Source organism: Anabrus simplex, chromosome 1 (assembly GCF_040414725.1).
Source record: "Anabrus simplex isolate iqAnaSimp1 chromosome 1, ASM4041472v1, whole genome shotgun sequence".
Taxonomy (NCBI): domain Eukaryota; kingdom Metazoa; phylum Arthropoda; class Insecta; order Orthoptera; family Tettigoniidae; genus Anabrus; species Anabrus simplex.
The window spans coordinates 55,766,124-55,783,221 of NC_090265.1; the positions used below are offsets into that span (position 1 = coordinate 55,766,124).

Genomic DNA, 17,098 nt, shown 5'->3' on the forward strand with positions numbered 1-17,098 from the left:
GGTAGAATAATAACTACCAATGACAGAAGTAAGGAGGGCATAAAATGCAGGCTAACATGAGCATGTCTTTCTTAAGGAATTTGGTCACATCAAACATTGATATGAATATTAGAAAGATGTTTTTGAAGATTATTTTCTGGAGTGTGGGATTGTATGGAAATGAAACATTGACAATAACTAGAAAGAGAATGGAAGCATCTGAAATGTAGTGTTACAGAAGAATGCTGACGGTAAGATGGGTAGACTGAATTACTAGTGAAGAGATACTGAATTGAGTTGGTAAGAGGAGACCAATCTGACCAATTTGACCAGAAGAAGAGAGAGAATGATGGCACACATCTTTAAACACACAGAACTCATTCAGTTTGTTTTTAAGGGAAGATAGAAGGAAAAACTGGTAGGGGTAGACTAATACCAATATATATGGTCCGGTATTGGACATTATAAATCTTCCAGCTAACTCATTCTTGGTTGCCAGCGTTTCGCCCCCGTGTGCTAGGCTGGGCTCGTCAGTTGGTACTTAGCACACCTACCAATACGCTGGCCAGTGCATACCGTAGAGGCCACTGCGTAGGCTAATTGTTGCCACCGGCAGTGCCAATGCACTATGAAAGACTTTGTCTCATTACCAAAATTAATGCCTGCTTGGCCATCAGATAATATAGATGTTGATTCCCATAGGGAATCTGAAATACTTGTTCCGAATGAGCAAATTTATAATACCAATATATATGGTCCAGTATTGGACATTATAAATCTTCCAGCTAACTCATTCCTGGTTGCCAGCGTTTCGCCCCCGTGTGCTAGGCTGGGCTCGTCAGTTGGTACCTAGCACACCTACCAATACGCTGGCCAGTGCATACCGTGGAGGCCACTGCGTAGGCTAATTGTTGCCACCGGCAGTGCCAATGCACTACGAGAGACTTTGTCTTATTACCAAAATTAATGCCTGCTTGGCCATCAGATAATATAGATGTTGATTCCCATAGGGAATCTGAAATACTTGTTCCGAATGAGCAAATTTATAATACCAATATATATGGTCCAGTATTGGACATTATAAATCTTCCAGCTAACTCATTCCTGGTTGCCAGCGTTTCGCCCCCGTGTGCTAGGCTGGGCTCGTCAGTTGGTACCTAGCACACCTACCAATACGCTGGCCAGTGCATACCGTGGAGGCCACTGCGTAGGCTAATTGTTGCCACCGGCAGTGCCAATGCACTATGAGAGACTTTGTCTCATTACCAAAATTAATGCCTGCTTGGCCATCAGATAATATAGATGTTGATTCCCATAGGGAATCTGAAATACTTGTTCCGAATGAGCAAATTTATAATACCAATATATATGGTCCAGTATTGGACATTATAAATCTTCCAGCTAACTCATTCCTGGTTGCCAGCGTTTTGCCCCCGTGTGCTAGGCTGGGCTCGTCAGTTGGTACCTAGCACACCTACCAATACGCTGGCCAGTGCATACCGTGGAGGCCACTGCGTAGGCTAATTGTTGCCACCGGCAGTGCCAATGCACTATGAGAGACTTTGTCTCATTACCAAAATTAATGCCTGCTTGGCCATCAGATAATATAGATAATATAGATAATATAGATGTTGACTAAGTCGTGAATATGACAAACAAATTCAAGTAGATGTAGGATGTAGTAGTTATATAGAAATGAAAATGTTAGCATGGGATAGAGTGACTTGATATGCTCTATCACTAGTGTATGGACAATATGTAGGTATGTTATTTTTATTTTGATATTCAACAGCCAGTCTACGTACCAATATCCTCAGGGTTGACAATAACATATGAACTAGGTGCAGGCATGTTTTCAATATTAATTTCTCTCTCTTTCATCCAAGTAATAAAGCTGATGTTGTGAATATCGAGGTTTTCCTGGGACAGGTATGTGATAGGTATCCACCACAACATACTCTCCTGACCGGGGATCTTATACGGCCAGCGTCTGATGAATACTTCCTGTGGAAATAAAAATTATAAATTTTTAAAACTGTTGAGTTAAAAGAATTCATCATGATTCAAAATGTAAATCATTCCGTTAGTATTGTCAACATCACAATTTATTTCATTTTAAAACTGGCACTTATGAGGTTATCACTATCATTGTAATTGCCAGTTGACCTACCGCCCTTAGGATCAAAAAGTCTGGTGTTGCTGTTGCCATCTTCCTTTTAGTTATCTTAGTAAATCAAGTTAATGCTAGAAACTTACAGAAATGTAGAATGTGTAGCAAGTTTAAAGTTGCATTTGATAGCATCAGTCACACTTTTTTGCTATTTGCTTTACGTCGCACCGACACAGATATGTCTTACGGCGACGATGGGATAGGAAAGGCCTAGGAATTGGAAAGAATCGGCCGTGGCCTTAATTAAGGTACAGCCCCGGCATTTGCCTGGTGTGAAAATGGGAAACCACGGAAAACCATCTTCAGGGCTGCCGACAGTGGGGCTCGAACCCACTATCTCCCGATTACTGGATACTGGCCGCACTTAAGCGACTGCAGCTATCGAGCTCGGTATCAGTCACACTTAAAGGACAGATGTTATAATACTTATACAGCACGGTATTGGTTATTTTCTATCCCACAACAAAATATTGTTAGTTCTGCCTTGTAACATGATTTCTTAGTTATTTGAATTTGAATTCATAATTGAGAAATATTTATTTTATATTATATATATTATATTATATATTTTATATTATGAATTGATGAATATTTTTAAGAAGTGTAAAAGAAAGGTGTGCATAATTTTAGCATAAATATTTTTACACTTATTAATACCTACTTATCAATTCATAGTTTAGAAATAAATAAATAAATAAATAAATAAATAAATAAATAAATAAATAAATAAATAAATAAATAAATAAATAAATAAATAAATAAATAAATAAATAAATAAATAAATAAATAAATAATATTATTTACATAATTACATAATTTACGCCCACATTGGAGCACTTAAATCAATACATTTGAATTAATTTCTTCTTTCTCTTCTCCCAGAACTTTCTCATCCTCTCCGACCTGGAAGGCCTTTGTGTGTCCAATATAGTATATTGTTTCGGTTCAACTGTTTTTAGTTTGAGACTTATGCTTTTGTTCTTCAAAATCCTCTTCTCTTTTCTGTCTTTGATTTGTTGCCAAGTTATACCCAATTTTTCCAAATCATCCTGAACTTCTTTGAACCAATTATTATTGATTTTATTTTTCAAAAAATAATCAAATATTTGTTTCAATATCCTGGTGTCTGGTAATCTTGATATGTGACAGAAAAACAAAATTCTTCTTTTACGCATTGTAGATATTATTGATTCACATTCACGATAGACAATGTTGTTAGGCAACAATCTCCACTGTCCATCAACTTGGTGTTTTTTATTAATAATTGTTCTAAGAATTCTTCTGTCAGTTTTCTGTAAAAATAAATAAATAAATTAATAATAATAATAATAATAATAATAATAATAATAATAATAATAATAATAATAATAATAATAATAATAATAATAATAATAATAATAATAATAATAATAATTGTCTGATTAGGTAGAATCTCACAATGTTTTTTCAAGAATGAAACATTTCATTGTGTTTTTAATTTAAAAATTTTTTTTCAGGTATTTTCCAATTTTATTTGTCCTGAATTAGTTTTAACAGACTGAAGAACCTCACAGTTATAGACAAAATATTACTGTCAAAAACTAAAACATTTGAAAGATGAAAAACAAAATGTTCATGCATATACTAATTAAAAATGACAACTGGGGGTACATTTGTACCCAACTTGGTATTTGGAAGGTTAAAGTGAATATTTTTTAAAAATATTCTTTGTCATTCCTGGCAGCCTGCCAGATGGTAGTCTCATTGGTTTGGGGAAGAATAAAGTATTGGTGATGACATGGTGGAGGCTCAGTTACGATGGCACAAGTGAACCCCACCTGGAAAAGGATTTCAATAATACCCTATTTCACAGTCAAGACAGGAGCTTTCAACTAGATTCAGCAACAGCTCATATGTGTCAGACAACCCAGCAGTGGCACAAAATGAATGTACCAGAATTCACTTCCACTTCTGTTTGGACATCTGCTAGTCCTGACTAAAAGCTCCCTGAATTACAAATTATGGTCTGTGCTTTCTCAAGGAAGTGTAGAGGGTAAGAACAGTGTGGGTAGACCAAAGTTTGAATAATACAAAATGATTAGAAATTACAGTGAAACCTCATTGGTGCGTTCCTCATTAACACGTTTTCCCACTTAGCACGTAGTAAAGTTGAAGTCCCAATTCTCATCATAATAAATCTCTTCAATATAAATTATTTATTATTATTTATTTTTTTAATTTATTTAGTCTGATCCAGGACACCCTAGATTTGCCATAAGACACAGAATAATACACAATAACAATTTTGAGGGAGGATAAAAAAGATTAATGTTTAAAAAAATGATAGGTTATAATTAACCATGTTAAATGGCATGAACTCCATATAAATGGTGACGAAGAATCGAAACGGAGAATTTGATGAGTGAGACGACTATCTCATCTTGTAGACTTCTCGCTAGTTTATATTTTTGTCACCATGTGACGAAAGATTTGGGAATTGTTCCCCTTGCGCCAAAGAAAAGTCCAGTCACCGTAATTTTTTTAAGGTTATATGACTCAAGAAAGAAAAGGATGGTTGGATTATAGATATCCTTTTTCTTCACTTATCACATCACGAATTTTCGCTATTACTGTTTAGTATGATCTCTTTTTTTTTTTTGCCCTGAAAATGTTATTTGTCATCCTATGTGAAAAAAACATGATATCCAACTCGGATAAGAGCCTTCGCCACAGCTGCATGATTACAGGAAAAGGTGTTGATTTCCTGAACTTCAAAGGGGAAGTTGCGCCTTCGGAAGCAAGCTGTTAGCCTCAGGAACATTCAGTTTTGCTTGCCAGTTAGCAGCAAGATTGCTGAATAACACAGTGAGCCTGTTTGTGCTTGTACTTTGCCATCCCTTCCAAAGTTAGAAATTTATTTTGTGTTGAGTAGTACAGTGAAGGGTTAACATAGGAAATTTCATTTTTTGTCCGTATCGACTGAGAATTTCAGTTAATAAACTTTTAATGTCCACCTATTAAAAGTTTATTCATTGTAACAGTGAAGGGCAGCGAACATTTGCTGCATGATAGCCTATATCTGGATTAGGAACATAATCTTGTAAAGTTGACAAGCGTTGTGCATATTTGTTTTGTGATAGCCTAGCTATGGATATGGAAAAAGTTGTGAAATTCCTTACTAAAAAAGACATAATTAAAATCTATCAGAAAGTGGACTAGCATTCACATCTTAAAGCGTGGAGGTGGCTCGAATGTTGAAACTTGCACCTTTGAGTTTTAACTCAAATCACTCGAGTTGGTTAAAGTTTTTTTTTTGTTGTTGAAAATGGCTGCCAAAGTTGTTCCTTACAGTTCCACATGGTCAAGTGTAACCTCCAATTCATTGTCTAAGAGTGTGACCAGAAAATAATGTTTAATAACTCACTGGTCTGAAATAAAATTCTTCTACTAACATATGTTTTATAACGAGCGTGATCTGCAATAATACTTTGATACTCGCCCATGCAAATGTTTTCATATTTGTTTGGTGTGTTTCACACCTTTAAGTGCACTGTTGTTATTTTATAAGCCCTAGCAGAAAAGGTTTTCATATTTGTTCTCTCATGTTTTTAACACTCTTTAATACTTTCCTCTCATTTTAGAAATGGTAGATATAGTCTTCATTGTACCTGGGGATACACGACATAAGATGTTCTCATGTCAGAGAAAATTGAATCCTTAGTTTTTATATCGCTGTTGGTTGTTTTTTATTTGTTTACTCAGTAGTACGTTTTCTTGCTTAACACACTCTTTTTCCTTGTCAGCTGCAGAATCGTCTTAATGAGGTTTCGCTGTTTATAGGATGTAGTAGTTCAATAGAAATGAAAAGGTTAGTACAGGATAGGGTGATATGGAATGCTGCATTAACCCCTCAGCATGGGAGCAGTCACTTGCATGTGCAGGAGGAAGCCACTACTCACCTTGTGTCTGGAGTGTAAACTGTGCAATATTGGAACCACTGGCTCGATAGTTTCAGCACATATGTACACAAAATTTTGGTACATTATAACACACTCTTTGTACTTTGTAAAATGAAATACCATCTTTGAACCATGTAAGTAGACATAATATGTTCCCACTGGAACACATAGCCACCTGTCGGACAAGCACTCAGGTCAACATCATGCACCTCCTTATTGCCTTTACTTTCTACATTAATTTCCACCATAACAATATCACTCATCAGCGAACTATTATGAAAATTAAAATTACCGTCACCTGAGTTGTTGTAACTGTTGTTCACAAGCAAAGAAATGCCTTCATCTGAGAGCTGCACTTTACCACTTTCCACCATGATCAGTTTTAAAAATGCTGAAATTGATGGCATTCATGTTGCTCAATGGAAAGAAAAAGTTTGATAGAGAAAGAAAAAGAAAAAAGAAACCATACACTAGATGTAAAAGAAAGTTTGACTAAGTTCAGAATCTCTCTGATAGATGGTAGTGTAATGCAGAGGCTACACATTGTGTACAAGTATGACACTCCACGCTAGCCAATGTTTGGCATGTGCACTCTCCACTGTTGGGTTAAACCAGCCTGATGACTAAAAGAACATCAACAACAGTTAATGCTCAAGTACTCAAGCATACAAATTGTCATCGTATTCTGCCTTACCTGTTTAACCAGTGCTGAATTATTGTCATAATTCCTTGTGACAGTAACAACTGGATAACGGTCTCTTTTAACCCACGAGGAAATTACGTTTTGAACAGACATAGGCTTCTCAAGAGAATGATCGATCCATGCTTGTGTATTTAATGTGTTCCATAAATGTTCTTCTTTAAAAGTTTTGTATGCTCTGTAAAGACAGAAAAATAGACAGGAATGCAGAAATTCATATCAGCTCATATCATTTTAATGAGAGAGTTAAATCAGGGGAAGAAATAAAAGAGAAATATAAGTGAATTGCTATAATAGACTTGGATCTATCAGGACTACCTCCAAGTAAGTAAATGAAAAAGACAAATAGTAAGGATATATACAGTTAAATGTAAACTAAATATTCTATCAGAATTCTATTCTATAGGAATATTTCAATATCAAATCAACTACCATATTCTCTTCACTCTCTCTGATGTGATTCGGGTGTGGACACCACTTCAGCGCTGATATTGATATTTAAGAAAATACTGTAGGCTACAGGGCAAAGCATAGTTACATTTTTTAACAATTTATACTAGTTTTTAATGTTATTCCTACTTTATTGGCCAACTTTGTAGATATGCATGTAGTACAAACAGGAATCAATGGTACTGAAAGGCTCTTTTTCATTTTTCAATATTTATTAGTGGCACCGCTTTAAGATAAAATTACAAGCCCTATATGTAATCTAACCCGATCTAGAATACCAGGAACAACGGCCAACAGGATTCGTCATACTGACCACATGACACCTAGTAATCTACAGGCCTTCGGGCTAAGCAGCGGTCACTTGGTAGTCTGTGGCCCTTCGGGGCTGTTGCGCCATGGGGTTTGGTACATGTAATCTAAAACAGTTCCTAAAACGTGCTTGCTATAAGGGTTGGTCTCCAATATAATCTTTTTACTGCCATCCCACTCATGACTGTTTAAGTAATTTAAAAAGGTATAACATGAAATTAAACTTTGTGACGTGTTGGGGATGTAGAAAGAAACAAATTTATTAATTCATACTAAAACAAAGCAACAATGTAGTAGTTGATTAAGATTCTTTGACAAGACGTTCAAGGAGAAGAGGGCTGGGACCAACTGGAGGTTGGTGGATGTAATAAGAAGAAGAAAAAAGGTTAATCAAAACAGTATATTGTTTCTACAAGGTAATCAATTTCAAATTTACAACTCAAAATTTTGTAATCTGGCACATAAAAGAAAACTCTCGTTGTGAATGACGTACATTAGAATAGAATCCCTAGACCATTTACAGGTTATAATGTGTGACTAATCAAATGAACATGGTAACCTATAAGCCTCGGAGAATATGGACACAGATTTCCAAAAAGGTAAACGAAGGGAAAAGAAAGGCACGGGAAAGACCAAGGATGGGGATCACAATAATGGGAGTCGCCTGAGTATAAACGTTGCCAAATGCAGGAACAGTTTTATGTGATAAGTTGTACCATCCAGGCCACAAGTTCAATCACTCACTAACTCTTGAAATTGCACATTACTCGATGTTCATATGTTAACGAGAAATATCACTCATATCAAGCTTAAAAGAAAACCGGCCACAGCAATGAAGATATCTCCAAAATCCATAGGAGAAGAATAATAGCGGTAATTATAAAATAAATACTCTGTTGCTCACCAAATACAGCAAATAAAAGAAGTGGAGCTTCCCAGCAAATACTGGGAAGTCCTCAGACGACCCTCCAACCACACTCGGTGTCAGTGCTGGACTGAAGACCGAGTATGTGGGGGAAGCCTTTATACTACTGCAGAAAGTTCAGAAAGAAAGTACACAAAACATCGAGAAATATTGGACACTGACGCAGCGGGTGACGTAATCCAGTGGAGACTCAGTGTGTAGTGAGCTATTCACCAGGACGGCAGCAGTGAAAGTCCAAGGCCAGTTAGATGAGTAAAGTAGCGGCGAGTATATGAAAATAGGTGGAGTTCCAGATGACGGCAGCTGAAAATAGGTGAATGATCGTTACACTCTGAGTCTTGTTTCATTGTCACCATCTTCTTAGGGCACCACCATGTCACTGAAACAATTCTTCTGTATGTTTTTATATTCTGCTGCACTTAGGTGACATCAAACATCTACAAAGAATGTCACTGGAGACAGCCATGAAACTTTTCCAAGTCAAAGTACTACCAAAGCTCACATACGGATTAGAAGTAATATGGGAGTTCCTATCATGTAAACAGCTACGAGAACTGGAAAGCATGAAATCGAGATACCTTAAGAGGGTTCTAGGTGTACCTAAATTAACCCGATCCTGGTACGTATATGTTTTAACCCGGGAAACCTTCTCGGTAGAGGATTTAAGACTGCAAATGCCTCTAAAACAAACTCCGGCATACAAGGAACTGTTACGAGAACTACGAGGGAAAAGGGACTCGATCAAGGAAAATTTTTACAGTCCAGACACACTGATAAATAAGGATTGGATGAAAGAGGAATATGAGTTGAGACATTTGGTGACACACACGGCTTTCACCACCGTATCTTCCCAAGAAATCCTACCACTGGGCCAGCCAGGAGTGTGTGTGCGTATTGTGTAATGAACAGTGTGATACATATCATGTAATTAAGTGAAAGAAGACAAACAGTCTCTCTGACTCAATTTTACTCTGAACAAAGTTCTCCTTGGGTGAAATATAATTTATTTGATGTAATATGTAAATTTTGCATAATAAAATGTATTATTTATGTTCTCATTCCATGGTAACTCTGATAATCATTCATCTATATGAGCTCCTTCAAAAAATGTTTGTTAGAAACTTATTTCTTAACATTATTCTGCAGCAGTTTTAGCACTATTCACCATATGCTTGCTCTGTGAGATGTAATTTTTTGAAAGAATGATTACCAGATGCACCTCTGTTTAGCATTTGTTGACTTCAAAAAGGCATTTAAATCTGTCACACATCCGACTTACAGTACAGGCATTAGCTGAACATGGAGTAGAATCAGCCTACATCAACATACACTATGGCTGAACATGACGTACAAGTTTGTGGCGCCCTCCTTCGGTAATGCTGGAATTCAATATGGTGTTGGCCCACCCTTAGCCTTAATGACAGCTTCCACTTTCGCATGCATATGTTCAATCAGTTGCTGGAAGTTTGCTTGAGGAATGGCAGCCCATTCTTCATGGAGCGCTGCACTGAGAAGAGGTAGTGATGTCATTCGGTGAGGCCTGGCACGAAGTCGGCATTCCAAAATATCCCAAAGGTGTTCTGTAGGATTCAGGTCAGGACTCTGTGCAGGACAGTCCATTACAGGGATGTTGTTGTCGTGTAACCACTCCGCCACAGGCCGTGCATTAAGAACAGGTGCTCGATCGTGTTGAAAGATGCAATCGCCATCCCCGAAGTGCTCTTCAACAGTGAGAAGCAAGAAGGTGCTTAAAGCATCAATGTAGACCTGTGCTGTGATAGTGCCATGCAAAACAACAAGGGGTGCAAGCCCCCTTCATGAAAAGCACGACCACACCATAACACCACCGCCTCCGAATTTTACTGTTGGCACTACATGCGCTGGCAGATGACGTTCACTGGGCATTCGCCATACCCACACCCTGCCATCGGATTGCCACATTGTGAACCGTGATTCGAAACTCCAAACAACGTTTTTCCACGTTTCAATCATCCAATGTTTACGCTCCTTATACCAAGCGAGGCGTCATTTGGCATCGACCTGCGTGATGTGTGGCTTATGGGCAACCACTCAACCATGAAATCCAAGTTTTCTCACCTCCCGCCGAACTGTCATAGTACTTGGAGTGGATACTCATGCAATTCGGAATTCCTGTGTGATGGTCTGGATAGATACCTGCCTATTACACTTGATGACCCTCTTCGACTGTCGGCGATCTCTGTCAGTCAACAGACGAGGTCAGCCTTCACGCTTTCGTGCTGTACGTGTCCCTTCACGTTTCCACTTCACTATCACATCAAAAACAGTGGACCTAGGGATGTTTAGGAGTGTGGAAATCTCGTGTACAGACTTCTGACACAAGTGACACCCAATCACCTGACCATGTTCGAAGTCCGTGAGTTCCGCAGAGCACCCCATTCTTCTTTCTCACGATGTCGAATGACTAATGAGGTCACTGCTATGGAGTACCTGGCAGTAGGTGGCAGCGCAATGCACCTAAGGTGAAAAATGTATGTTTTTGGGGGTGCCCGGTTACTTTTGATCACATAGTGTACTTGAGGATATATACAAAATATCTTCAGCCTTTGTTAGCGTCAGGAAAACAACCAATGATTTTCCATTGAGCAAGATGTAAAACAAGGTGATCCCATCTCACCAAAGCTCTTCTCTTCAGTTTTAGAAATGGTAACAATATCAAAAATTCAATGGAAAGATTGGGGAATCAGAATTAATGGGGGAGGGGAAAAAAAAGGCTGAACTACTCGAGGTTTGCTGATGACATTGTGTTGTTGGCTAATGTCAAAGAAGAACTCCAGTCACAAGTAAGAGATCTTCTCCTAGTCTGTCAACAATTAGGCCTAAAAATGAAACTATTTAAGACAAAAATCATGCATAATAAATGGGTTACTACAGGAAACATGGTCATAGAAAGTTTCTTGAAAATGTCAGTGAATACATTTAGCTTGGTCAATTGATTTATATGACAGGAGATAAGATCCAAAATCTTCCGAAGAATCAAATTAGGATGGCAGGCATTTGGGACATTTCTACCATGCCAGTAAATCTGAAGAAGCAAGTTCATGACCAGTGTATTCTCTGTGTGATGATCTGTGGCTGTGAGATTTGGACAGCGAATGAATTTATCAAACAGCAAGTAAGAATAGCCCAAAGAGCATGGAAATTTCTATGCTTGCATTTACAAGAAAGGATATAAAGAGGGCTTATAAATGAAATGGCATATGGGAGTGTCCGAGGACAAGTTCGGCTTGCCAGATGCAGGTCTTTTGATTTGAGGCCCGTAGGCGACCTGCGTGTCATGATGAAGATGAAATGATGTTAAGGACAATACCTACACCCAGCCCCCGTGCCAGGGAATATTAACTATAATTAACCAATTATAGTTAATATTCCCAACCCTGCCAGAAATCGAACCTGGGACTCATGTGACCAAAGGTCAGCATGCTAACCATTTAGCCATGGAGCTGGACAGAGGGCTGATGATAAAAGAGCAGTCACAAAGATTAGTGACATCACCAACAGAGTGTCCACCTTGAAATGGCTGGTGGCAGGGCATGTCGCCCGAAGAAAGCACGATAGACGGACCAAGGTTGTTCTTGAATGGAGCCCAAGAGACAGGCAGAGACCAAGAGGAAGGCCACGAGATTGTTGGGATAAGAACATCCAAGAGATAGCCGGAGTAAACTGGCAAAACACTGCTCAGGATCGCTGTGCATGGAAAAGACTATTAAACACTTATTTGAGTTACAAACTTCAAGAGGCCACATCATTCACTGACAGAACTGGCTGATTGTGATTGTGATTGAAAAATATTTGACTTGCTTATGGAGCCGGAATTCTCACCAATATATACAGGTAGCCAGAGGTGGTGTATTTTAAAGACAGCCTTTACTACAGCCAATCATGCTTGCGGCCCTGCATATCAAATTATTCAGTGGTACATAAAGACTACCTCAATTTCACCCAAGAAAAAAATGAAAGGCGGGAAAAGGCTCACTGATATGGACATGGCTTCATGGAAGGAAAGCTCACAGACTTCAAAAGAAACACTTTCTAACATGAGAAATGTGCAAGAAATATCTCCCAGGGGCATGTAGTCATCGAGATTGGAGAGTAGAACTTGATTTATGAGTTTCATTTCCTATTGACAGATTACACATGTACAGATAAGAAGGGGTTTCCACCTTATCAATACTGTTTATTGTAAGAATTAGCTTACAGTACCAGTTTCGACCCTAATTGTTTTATTTTGTCTTTCACAGATAATTATCTACCAGCACACAGATATAGATGAGGAAGGAGCCACCACAACAACTTAACATCAAGAAATACACACGAATGACCAAGACCACATCATCTGCTTCCAAACTTAAGGAATAAGACTACACTCACAGCTGCACATACTTACCTCTGTCTATACAATTGGATTTTGTTAACAATAGAAGCTTTTTACCACACATACACGTCAAGACATAGTTTAAGTAAATAATAATAATAATAATAATAATAATAATAATAATAATAATAATAATAATAATAATAATAATAATAATAATAATAATAATAATAATAATAATAATAATAATAATAATGTTTTTGTTGTTTGTCCAACCCTTGTCCCGTTTCCCTACGGGGTCGGGTATGAGGTGAGATGAATTTGCCGTGGCGGTTTTTTACGACCGGATGCCCTTCCTGACGTCAACCTCATCAGAGGAGTTAATGAGAGATGAAATGAATGACGTGATATATGATAGTAGGGAGAGGGTGAAACCCGGTGCCGGCACATAGCCTACTCCTGTCGAATAGCACCAAGGGGTCTGCTCAAGGCTTAACGTCCCCATCCGACGGACGAATCACCATCAACAGCGTCATATGCCTTCACTCCATATGAGCACTGCGGAGAGGTTTGGAATTTAATCCAGGCTTTTGGCACGCAATCTAGTGATTAGAAATTGTATACCACCACCTCCCCTACCCTGCCGGCCAACATTCTGATGGTGAAATTTTTTTCGACCAACGGGACTCGAACCGGCTAACCTCGGTGTTAGACCGTTTTTAGACTTCAGCGCCTTAACGATCATGGCCACCAGGCGGGCTAATAATAATAATAATAATAATAATCGTATGGCCTCAGCTACCGTGTGCAGACATTTCGATTTGACGCCATTTGGCTGTCTGCTCGTCAATTTCGACTTCTTAAGAGAACCACAGCATTGCCTATGAATGTAAGTACTGAATTATTTACAACCTTGGACTCAAAAACGGGAATGAAGATACACGCAAGACACACACATTCAAACCCATGAAGTGTTTTATACTCATTATTTTAATGAATTTTAATATGTACTGTGTATTTTAATGTGTTTATTGTATTTGTAACTTAGATTTAAGCTCAGGTTAGATTTCACAGACAAATTCTAGTCCTGAAGAAGATAGCTGAAAGCCAAAATCATAACATATAATTAATTCACACTTAATATGCCCAATTTGGACACTCAGACATGGTGGTTCCTTACGGCATCTCCCTTTAGAAAGGGCAATATCAATTAATGCTTGACACATATGTAAAGGTATTTATGTTCAGCTGATGATGACCAATTAGTGTCAAAACTGGTACGGTAAGCTAATTCTTACAATAAACAGTATTGATAAGGTGGAAACCTGTTCTTATCTGCACATGGAGAGTAGAACACTAGAAAAAAGTAAGAAAGTACTTTTCTCTGATGAAAGACACTTTGAAGTGAAGGGGCACAGGTTAAATATGTGCGCCAAGTGAAGAATGAGCCAATAAATTCAGCACATTTGCAGCAAACCGTAAAACACCCTGTGAAGGAGATGTTTTGGGGGTGTTTCACACTTGAAGGTCTAGGACCCTTAGTGCCAGCCAATGGCATGATGTTGCATTCAGGAGATAGTGGGTTTGAATCCCACATTCAGCAGCCCTGAAGTTGGTTTTCTGTGGTTTCCCATTTTCACACCAGGCTTTACTTTACTTAGGGTCATGGCTACAACCTTCCCAATCCTAGCCCTTTCCCATCCTTCCAACAGCGAAAACCTTTGATGTGTTAGTGCAATGTTAAACAAGTAGCAAAAAAATGGCATGATGAAACATGACCAGTACACTAAAATACTGAAAGGAGAGTTCTTTGTGAGCTGCAGAAAAGTTGTTCAGATGGTGATGGAATTTTTCAGTAAGACTTAGCTCCTTGCCACACTTCAAAGAAAGTGAAGAAATTATTCAGTGATAATATATGTGGAGTAGAGTGGTCAGGGAACTCCATTGACATTAATCTCATAGAAAACATGTGGACCATTTGCAATAGGAGACACAAGAATATGCATGAGTCTGGCACCATGATGATGAAATTAAAAATACATGCTCAAAGCTTGTGGAATCTATGAGGGTAATCCCAAAAGGTCTCCTAATTTTTTATAAATACAAAACTCTGTTCGTGTGGCTGTTGGTCACAATATTGTGAAGAGTGTTACCTGCGCTCGCATATAAACATGCGCACGCCACACTGAGGCACTCATTCTTGGCTTGGCAGCCGTTGAGAATGGAGCTCCCGTTGAATGTTACCACCAAGTGCGAAGTGCGCGCAGTTATTCGGTTTTTGAACGCAAAAGGTACTGAATGGATTGAAATCCATTGCCAACTGACAGAAGTGTATGGTGAGTCATGCATGGATGTAAAAAATATTCGAAGGTGGTGTAGAGAGTTTGCAGCCGGTCGGACTGAAATTCATAATGGACGACAAAGGAGAGGGAGACCATCGATTTCCATCGAGACAGTCGTAAAGGTTGAGCAAATCATCCGTGAAGATTGGCGGGTCACCCTGGATGATCTCTGCACTTTGGTTCCTGAGGTTTCCCGCAGCTCCGCTCACAACTTCCTGAACAGCATGGCGGCGAGCTGGTATGACATGGGCATACAAAAACTGTCACAGCGTCTACAAAAATGCATCGACCAAAATGGTGATTATGTAGAAAAATAGCTAAATGTTCAAGCTGTAAAATGATGTAAACCATTATAGAAATAAACAGGTATATGTATTTATTAAAAAAATAGGAGACCTTATTTTTGGGATTACCTTCATATACCAAATCGTGAAATGAAACTTAAAAACCAGAAGGGCAAGATTAATAAAGATAAAAGGTATGTGGTAATAGATGAATAAGAGCATAAAAACACCATAAAATTTGTTTATTATCATGTTCTGATTAATTCACACATAACTACATTTTAGATTTGAACTACTGTGTTATACAGTCGAATCTCGATATCTCGAATCACCACAGGAGCTGAATTTTTATTTCAAGTTATTGAAATTTCTAGATACAGAGAATTCCCACCTTTGAGAATTGCACATAATTGAATCACGTGGAACTACGGCTTGATACCATCATAAGTGTTATTTAACCATGTAAAACTAACTCAAAGTATTTTGTAATTTTAATTATAACACTTATTATAACAAGTCGTTGAAGACAGAATACATACAATAGAGGTACATGAAACGTATCTCAGTTAACAACCTGGAAAATATCCGTTGGTTTCTTTCGCTTTTCACCCTCAAGCTTCTTTTCTTCCACATAGGTTTCAACAACAGGTCATCATCTTCATTTCCTGTTTCCAGCTTCCCGGGTCGGGTTGTGAATCAACGACCTCCATCACTGCCTGTCTCTCCACCACTCTTCTCCTTTTTTAAGTACATCTTCCGGTTTTCCTCCCCTCTTCTCTATGCACTCCCACACTGAATCTGTCCACCTCTTTCGGGGTCTTCCTCCTGGTCTCTTTCCTGTTAACTTCTCTGAAAAAGCTTTTTATGGCACTCTCTCTTCTCCCATTCTCATCATATGCCCATACCGCTTTAGCTTTGCTGTTTCTATCCCGTCTTGAAGTTTCAAGATTCCTGTCCCTTTCCTTATCTCTTCATTTCTAATTCTACCCTTTCTGGTCTTGCCCTTGATAACTCTTAGAAATTTCATCTCCGCTGCCTGTATTCTACTCTCCTCTTGTGTTGTTGTAGTCCACGATCCAGCTGCACAGGTTAGTATGGGTTCATAATAGGTTGAATATAATACTTTCTTACATTTCATTGGGACACCTTGGTTCCACAAAATACCCCTTACACTCTGGTAGAAGCTGTTTGCTTGTATTCTTTTCCCAATTTCCTTAGTTATTTTCCCATCTTCTGTGATCACATTTCCCAAGTACTTGAAACTTTTAACCACTTCCATAATTTTATCATTCAGTTTTATCTTTCCTCTTCCTTCCTTCCTTCCTTCCTGCCTTCCTTCCTTCCTTCCTTCCTTCCCCTTGTCATCACGATTGTTTTACTTTTCTCTGTGCTTACTTTCATCCCAAATTTTTCTCTCTCTTCCTTCCATACATCTAATTTTTGCACTTCCGTTTCATCCTCACCCCATATCACTATATCATCTGCAAACAACATGGCTTTTGTTGCCTCTCTTCTCAATCTCTGTTTAATGTTCTTATGAATTTAATCCATGACTATGATGAATAGTATGGGGGATAGTACACTTCCCTGTTGGAGACCCGTTTCAACTTTAAAACATTTTGTTTTTCCTATACTAGTCTTCACACT

At 38.3% G+C, this 17,098-nt stretch overlaps 1 protein-coding gene across 1 annotated transcript in view; it reads right to left on the reverse strand.

The window, feature by feature from the left end:
- Positions 1 to 17,098, reverse strand: part of LOC136861051 (aminopeptidase N-like) — a 119,580-nt gene that overhangs the window by 10,707 nt on the left and 91,775 nt on the right. Inside the window, exons 10-11 of the mRNA XM_067138797.2 lie at positions 6,782 to 6,965; positions 1,785 to 1,983 (exon numbers count right to left, since the gene is read on the reverse strand). Coding sequence (XP_066994898.2) covers positions 1,785 to 1,983; positions 6,782 to 6,965 — 383 coding nt within the window. The remainder of the gene's footprint in view (positions 1 to 1,784; positions 1,984 to 6,781; positions 6,966 to 17,098) is intronic.